Below are 8835 nucleotides of genomic sequence, written 5' to 3' on the forward strand. Positions count from 1 at the left end.
CATGGTTTAATCACCATTACTGCATTAGAAATATTATTAAAAAATGTTTTAAAACTAACGACTACAGTTTGATTACAGCTACTCAAAGCGCACGATCTGATAAGTTGCGCAAAACGACTTTTCAACCAAGGGCTACTGGTGTCTACAGACCGAGGGTGTTTCTTATTTATTAATTTAAAAGCAAAAGGATTGTAATATCTTATAAACGACATATAGTTTCAGTTATATTATGGATAAATTTGTCCTAAAATGAACATCGGTTGGTTAAAAGCATTTAGGTATAAATATAGGCAGTGGCTACGGGTACGGTAGCCGTATCTTAATGTCTTGAGGCTACGGGTACGGGAGTCCATTCGCTTTCATACTTAACGAGACAAAGATGCCGGCGGTGACGCCAGATTTCGAAATAACGCCTTGGGAAATAAATTCACGATTTGAGAGTTTAGATGAGCTAGAACCCTAACCCTAAACCTAACCATAAACCTAACCCTAACCATAAACCTAACCCTAACCCTAACGCCAAAAAGGGGCTTCAACGACCGATGGCTACCGTACCTCCAGCCACTGCGATAAATATAATTGCACCTTTGTGATTAGCCCTCGGTCTGTAACGTGCAAAATAAATTGGCAAATGCGCAACTTTTTCAGGGTCGCAGCACGGTCGCGGGTGTCAATGGCGCTGTTCAAATTTTGTAGCGTTGATATATAATTAATTATAATAATTAAATTGGGTATCTGGTAACAAATACGTGTGGGTGTAGATGATTTGTTATACAGTAAGTACAGTTGTATGCAGTAAAATCCTAGAGTCTAGTATCCCTTTAATTTACGTAATTACTACATAAAGATGAACTTTTCCAGGAACATGGGAGCAAAGAAAACTGGTCTAAACCTTCACATCGTTGCACCAGGCTGGGCGAATGGAAGAGGAGGAGGCAGTGTGGGAAGAGGTGGAGGCGGTGTGGGAAGAGGTGGAGGCGGTGTGGGAAGAGGTGGCGGCCGGGGGCGGACAGTAGGCTTTGACGCTCGGCAGAAGCTGCAGTCTAAAAGCTTTGACGCTCGGCAACTGCTTAAGCCTAAAATAGTGGATGCTCGCGAGAAACTCAAACCAAAAGATGCGAGAGCCAAGCTGAATGCGAAGAAAGGAATGGTGGCGGTGGTCGACGCCAGGCAAAAGATACAAGCTCGCCACAATGTGCAAGTCAAGCAGTCAACAGTACCAACATCCCAAATCATCACTACCGTACGTGCGGATTATAGGGCTGTAGTATCGATTTTACGTGATTAAGCTGTGTCGTCTGTATGATTGATTCACGATGTGAATAACTCTTGCTAAATTGGCTGGTGCACACTAATCCATTGTGGTCGCAAATCCCTCATGATCTATGTACATTACAAACATATCAATCACACCAAGTTAAAGAAATGGACTGGCAGAAGTAATATATAATTCATCAGCATGTACTATGTTTAATGTTATCATCGAAATACCATTGATTATTGTATAATACCCATTGCATATAATCGTGGCTATTCTATTTGTGTATAGGTTGGCAATTCCTCCACTTTACCTAACTGGTCAACAGGTGTCCAGCCACATGTCATACGCACAGTAAGTTACATTTGTAATTATGACTCGATAACCAGCCTATTTTACATCTACTCGTGTCTGTGATAAAATGCATAGTAATGCAATCTGAGTTTAACCAGATTCCTATTTTCATTTCCATGCTGTATACTACAATCTGCCGTGTTTTAAAGAACCCCTTAGTATATATAACATATTTTGATTCTGTAAGTCACTAGTGTGTATGAGTATGAGCTGCAGGACCATAAACATGTAACATGGATTATACATAGGATTAGGAACTGGACTGTCATGATTAATTACAGCATTAGTGTAGTATTTGCTTTTGACTGTATTGTGAAACCTATTACATAAAAATCATGTATGCACACATATTTCTGTTATTAGATATTCACTTTTATTACACAGTGAATTTCACATCGAGGCCAATCAATGTTCTTCTTAGAGTCTAACTGCCATGGTTCATGCCAAATATATGCAAATAACGTAGATTTGATTCTCGTCTTCGCCGTAGGTGGATAATGAGCTGTTTGGCGCCAATCCTTCTCCCACACCTACTCCTGCATTTCCACTGCGAAGAGGAACATCCAATATTCTAATGAGGAGGACAGCTGGGAGGTTGACAACTACCCAGCCTGGGACAGAAATTGTGGTAGGCATGCGCATGTGTAATCCCATGCCGCTAAATGTGTTTAAACCATTTCAGTCCTTCATGTTTGCGCCCAGTGGCGCAAATATTGTCATTCTGCTGACTTTAGTTACAGGACTGTATCCTGGGTATCGTATCTAGTTACAACATCTTGCTCGTGTTTAATGCAGGGTTTCTTATACATAGGAGGCACAGTGGCGCCCCGCCTTTGTCAAATTTAACATCGCCATTGTGAAAATGTACCTGTATTTACTGATAAGTATATCCTGTATCTATATACCTATAAGTATATCAATACATTCTGTATTTGAATCCCTAATGCACGTTTTTTCCCCAAACTGGCCACTACCTCCTTTGTCTAATTCACCCTCAGAAGAAACCCTGTAATGGTTTATGTGCTAATGATATTTTCACAAATGCGCTCGCCATAGGAAAGGTCCGTGGATGGCGATAACGGCTTCACGGTCACGTTGAGGAACGACGACCGACAGAAGTGGCCGGCCGTGCGACCGCAACTGCGCACGCGAGGCAACCTGATAGAGCTGCAGCCGATGCGGTCGCAGTCGCTCGTGCGGCCAGGCGCCGTGGCAGAGCAGCCGACGAGGACGCGGTCTCTCATGCGGGCGGACGCGATGCCACAGCAGCCGACGAGGACGCAGTCTCTCATGCGGGCGGAGGCGATGCATGCGTCGCAGCAGCCGTGGCAGGGCGTGGTTCGCGGAACCCCTGACGTTCCCATGGTAATGTATAACTGCCGTTGCTATGGTCGCGCGCAACTCCTGTTGCTACGGTGATTTGTAACTGCTATTACTGTGCTAGTGCGTGGCTGTTGTTACTATGCTGGTGCTTAACTACTACTGCAGTAGTAGTGTAAAACTGATTTTGCTATGGCAAGGTATAGAGTATAGACACCATGCACCAAAATGTTGGCCCTCGCTACAAAGCATCCGTAGTTGATCGTGTGTACTATATTGCTACTAGCTGCTGTATCACTAAAATTGTATCGCAAGGAATTTTGCGGCACCCGTAACGCAGGTGCTTTTGATGCCATGCAGAAAAGAAACTACAATGAGGAAGACGACTTTCCCATTACAATCAAGAAGAGGATCACAAGTGCAAAAATTCCAGAAGTTGAGGTACGAATCTTTCAGCTCCATGCTACGAAATTAATTTAGTATCTATACGTGTATTCATGTATCTATACGTGTATGTATACATATACACGCCAGGGGTTAATAAACGCAAATTTGTTTGTCATTATTAACCCCTGATACACACATACACATGCATTCATGCTTGCACAGTCTTCCTGTATTTTTCAGGAGGTGGTGGTGGAGGAAGATATCATCAGCCCACTTCAAGGCTACAAGGTACTAGTAACCAACCTGCACCCTGATGTCACAGAGGAGGATGTTGTGGTATGTAGTTTATTGTCGAGTTACTATTATGGCTGTTGAGAGGGTTCCCAGTGTGGGGTGAAACTGGGGCAGTACTGGATAACTGTAGCAATTTTTTTAACCCTGACGAAAATTGCCAACATACACATCAAGAAAGTTGGAAATTCCATAAAATATTGTTGCAAATTGAAAAATAGGGAGTGTGACCGAATAGTTTGATTGTGAAAGGTAAAAACAACAATACCATACAAATAGCAGCAGTTTTTGCATTACACATGGCAGGCACTGTACGATTTTCCCTGTGTCTGACTGCGGTGTGTTCTCTCTCCTTTAGGAGTTGTTTGGTGCTGTTGGTGCGCTGAGAACGACTCGGCTGTTGAGACCGAGCCAGGGAGAGGTGGTGTACGTGAAACGCGAAGACGCTCTTGCTGCCTGTCGTAGATACGACTCGCGCGAGTTGGACGGTAGGTGGCACGCCTGCTGTTGTCATCCTGATCTTAATTGGCATTTGAACTTGAACGTCATCTTTCCAAAGTCGTCTCTCAGGAATTTTTATTAAGGAAGTTTGTTCATGAATGCAGTCTGATTTGGTGACTTAAGTTGATCGTATTTGGGAGAAGAAACCGACAGAATTAAACGAATGTGAACGCATTGGCTTGCAATTCTCACCGGTGTCCCTTCTGGCTTGGAGGAGGGGGAAGACCCCCTTGAGAATGCGTGCTCAACATTAAAATTACGTGGTGGACGTGGGACGGGGAGTCAAACCGATGCGGATACGTTGCAGGTCAGCCGATGTCGGTGATACTCCTAACCTCGGGCAAGCCTGCCGCGACGACCTCTGACCTCAGAGGCGAGCTTCTGCCTGTGAGAGCGAAGGGTTCTCAGCAGCCGGTGCCCGCCGTCGACGTCGGTCTCATCCACGATGTGCTCTTCAAGAAGACGCCGGCGCCCAAAGTGCGTCCGGTCACCTTCCGAGTCAAGATATGAATCGGGGTTTGGAGTTCCGGATTATCGATGCTTTGTCGGCTGTAATATATGTGAAATTGGCTTGGCGATGCTGCTTGCCACGGGTTTGGTGTTGGTGAGAGAAGAAGATGAGATGTGCACTGTGTGCCGTGGTCGAGGTGCATGTGCGTGAGTGTTTTGTGTGTGAAAGTGTGGATTAGCGTCAACCCAACTACGACTACATTATGTCTCGAAGCTGGACGTTATTTCCACGTAAAATGTCTTGATTGAGATAAAGCTTTTTCCAATCGCTGCGGTTTGTACGGGGGAGTCACGATTGTCAGCTTTTATTATGTTGAAACCCAATTACAGGAGATGCATCAAAGAACACTTGTTGTCTGATTATGTGTATCAGTGTATGTACAGAGGAAGAAGGTCGTACATACTACATAGTTAAATGTTTATATGATAATGTTCTAGCGTAATGTTCAACTGTTACATAATAATTTCCCTCGGTCGTTTGTTGCCATGTAGTGCACTTCATACTTTATTCACATCATAATCTAGTACGTGTAGATGCAATTATCGTTTTCTGAATTTCAGTCAGAAACATAAAGAAAAATAATTCAGTTTCAACCTATGATGGAGCATATATTTGGTGCATGCAAAAGAATTTTGTTGTAGAAGCTGCCGCCAGCCTTACATTACACTATCATTTTTTGTTAAAGTAATTTTATTTTGCTACTTGCAATTAGGAATTTTTGGTGGCACTAGATGTAAATTCATCGTATTAAATTTTTTGAATGAAAGTCAATGTCAGTGGTCGAAATTAAATTTGGAGTCCAACCCTCCCTACCCTCAAAATGAGGGAGTCCACAGTCTGAGGTTCAAAATTAAAGATATTAACAATAACGCATGTGCTTATCATGCGGTTGCACGTCTGTCAAATTTTTAACTCCTGTTAATTTCGCACCCTGCAATGTATTGTCTATATTATTTGATAGAATGAATCGCACAAATAAGCAGGAAATATAAGAATGCACGTTTTCTTTTGTACATTAATAGTTTATTTGCATTTCGTTTGGTATTACACATTCATTTCAGTAATGAGAGAAGCACCGATCATTCAAGGAAAGATATTTGTCTCGCAGGGTTGCGCACGAGCACACAGAGAAGACGTATCCGGCACAGCTCTCTCATTCAATTATTCATTCACTACCTTTAAGTACGGTTCTTCCTATATTACAGTTTGCCGTGCATCCAAACTAACAAACCTTCAAGCTAAAAAACATCTCCCCTAAATACTTTTCTACATAAGTAACAACCTTAATAAAATACCAACAATTTTTCAATGATATGATTAACGTTTTTGACGCTATGGGGGATACCTTGAATTATTCACATCGCTAACAAGGATTTGCCTGAGTAAATGGCAAAGGTTTCTATGTTAAGTAGGCATTAGACATGTATAGGTAGAACTGATTTAGACATGCAAACAATAAATACTTGCTACATTAAATATGGTAATAAATAATTATAAGGACTACAAATTCCTAAGCTTACTTTGTTGCACCTAACGTCTATGTCATTATAGCTACTGACAACAATCCATTCACTAACAAAATGACAGATAAAAAAATCAAATCTCACAATACTGCTCACAAAAATAGTTCTAAAACTTGTCAATTTGATTTTTGGGTAATTTCACCATGTTTACGTGTCAAAATAAATACACATTGCAACACGTGTTGCAAAACATTTTTTAAATGTGTCCACCTGTGGCAAATAGACAGCCAAACTCCATCTCACGTGTATGCTTGCTAGTTACATTTGCTAGTACAGGTAAATTAATAGATTCTGGCTAAAAAAAACTGATTTTAAATATCAGCGTGTAGATGAACAATTTTATAATTCAATCATCCACTGTTTAGTTACTCTGTTGGTAGAAACCCACGGTTTTCAGTCTATTCCATGATGACTAATTACATAGTTCTACATTGCACACATCACCTGTGTGCACGAGATCAGACATGTTTACAGGTACGTACGTATCTGCCTGCACAGGACTATACGACCCCCCTTTGCAGGGCCGTAGCCCGGGGGAGGAGGCAGCTGCACCCCCTCTAGATTTTGCGAAAAACTAAAATGAAATTGTGAATGTAAATGTCACCTAAAAATACATGTAGACGTACGTGAAACCCTCCTCTCTGGCCCACACCCACCGCACTATGCCAGTTGACTGGGAGCTGCGCTCCTCCCTCATCATCACTCGGCTGCATCAGGAAATTTTGCCTCCCTCCCCTAGAAATTTACGCAGGCCACGGTCCTGCTTAATATTGCACGTCAGCAACCTAACAACCTGAATCCATAATTTGGCACACACACACACACACACACGCACGCACAAATACACGTACTTTCTCAGTTCGCATGACTAGCATTTACGGAGGCACTTCGAGTTACGCGTCATTTTATAAAAAGCCCGAGATCGAGTAGAGCGCAGTCGACTATAACAACACTCCTGTACAGTGACATCCGACCGGCAATGGCACAAGAATGAAACGATGGGTACTGCATGTATACTTGCACAGACACGGGACCGGTCTCCATCCCATTCTGTCCACACAACACACGGTTGCGCATACTGGCGCGCTACACTATTGCAACTGTTATCGGCACATCATGTTACTGATCACCGAAGGCTGACTGTGCGCAAAGCAAAGAGAAGTATACGAACTAACTAGTACGAGTAGAGAGAGTACGAAGTAACAGCGAGCGAATATAATCGACGATACTTATCGGTTATCTTACATTACATGTTCGCCGATCTTATTACATGATGCCCTGAAGCATCAGGGACAGCTGCAGAATCTGTAGAATACACGGCAATCTGGTTGAATAAGGGATATGTATAGTTGCGAGTTTCGGGCTTATATTGGCAAAATGGCGAGAGACAGAAGAATAGTACAATGTTACCTAGAATTGTCAAGGCAAGCGTGCTCAGAACTGTAGGAGACTTGCTTCAATCTTCGCGACGAGGGCGGCACACCGATCTGACTTGTTTATGTGCGGTTTTAGGTTCACGCCAACAGACATGACGATACCTGGCATCTGAAAAGCACCAGCAATACAATTAACTGTGGGTGGAGAAATGACAGAAGAAGATGGAGTGAGAAGCAAGAGATAGACAAATATGACTGAAAAAACATCAGAAATACAATAAATTACGGGATCACAGAAGATTGACAGAGTGAGAACTAAGAGATAGATGCAGTTGAAAGAAAAAACATCTGAAAAAACACAACAGAAACTACCAGGAAATAGTGACGGAAGAAGGTTGATGGGGTGGAAAACAAGGGATAAATGCAGATGACTAGAAAAGGTGGCAAACCCCTTTAAGAACGAAGCAGCAGCAGCACTTACCTCCCTGCTCATGTGGAAGAACCCAATCATAGCACTCAGGCAGAGGAACGCTACAAAGATAAAACAAGTTTTGTTTTCGTACACGGTCAATATTATGCAGATAACGGTGTCCTAATACACTCACGTTTCCTTTGAAGACAAAACTCATTGTCTATATTTATACAAGATACCATGCAAAATTTCCTACCTGATAGAATGACAATTACCCGCTTAAAACAGGGCAAATCTGTTTATTATTAGTAAGTTAATTAGCTCAAGAACAATCTGCTATATACATGAAGCATCTCACCAGTTTTCTCCGGAAGTTCAGAGTTTAGGCACTGAAGTAAAGCAAACGACATCTCTACCACTATGTCTTCATAGTAGGACATCTGAAAAAATTAAAATATATACAGATGATTAATATCTGACAAAGTACACTGCCACCGCCATCTCTCTTATTACATTGTATTATGTTAAACAATGTATAGTGACATTAATTACTATCATGAACAAGGGTATAGACACATTTACTCTATACATGTTGATAGGCCGTGATATTTACAAACAAATATTAGCAACTATTGCATGCAACCCTGATGGAGGGAAAGAATGAATTACATTAATACAGACGTATTACAATAATATAAATACAGGCAGATCTCATATATCGATGTATTTGTATCGACGGAAATTTTCTATTTGTTCAACATAGTTCAGTCAGATTCGGAAAAGATTAGAGCCTTTAACATGTGATTTCAATATACGTTTAACGACAATCCCATATTAGAACAGTCGTCACAGACCTGACTGCCATCTTTATGCGAGATCCGCCTGTAAGAAAACGTATCCAT

At 41.9% G+C, this 8835-nt stretch overlaps 1 protein-coding gene across 1 annotated transcript; it reads left to right on the forward strand.

Annotated features, from left to right (window-relative positions):
• The first annotated feature begins 828 nt into the window (after positions 1–828).
• On the forward strand, positions 829–5635 carry LOC106806169 (polymerase delta-interacting protein 3-like). Its single transcript, XM_014808030.1, has 8 exons — positions 829–1243; positions 1550–1612; positions 2103–2240; positions 2669–2977; positions 3293–3373; positions 3560–3655; positions 3969–4098; positions 4419–5635. The coding sequence occupies exons 1-8, from the start codon at positions 848–850 to the stop codon at positions 4619–4621; spliced, it is 1416 nt and encodes a 471-aa protein (XP_014663516.1). The 5' UTR covers positions 829–847; the 3' UTR covers positions 4622–5635.
• Positions 5636–8835: the final 3200 nt, after the last annotated feature.

This window comes from Priapulus caudatus, unplaced genomic scaffold, assembly GCF_000485595.1.
Source record: "Priapulus caudatus unplaced genomic scaffold, Priapulus_caudatus-5.0.1 Scaffold145, whole genome shotgun sequence".
Classification (NCBI taxonomy): domain Eukaryota; kingdom Metazoa; phylum Priapulida; class Priapulimorpha; order Priapulimorphida; family Priapulidae; genus Priapulus; species Priapulus caudatus.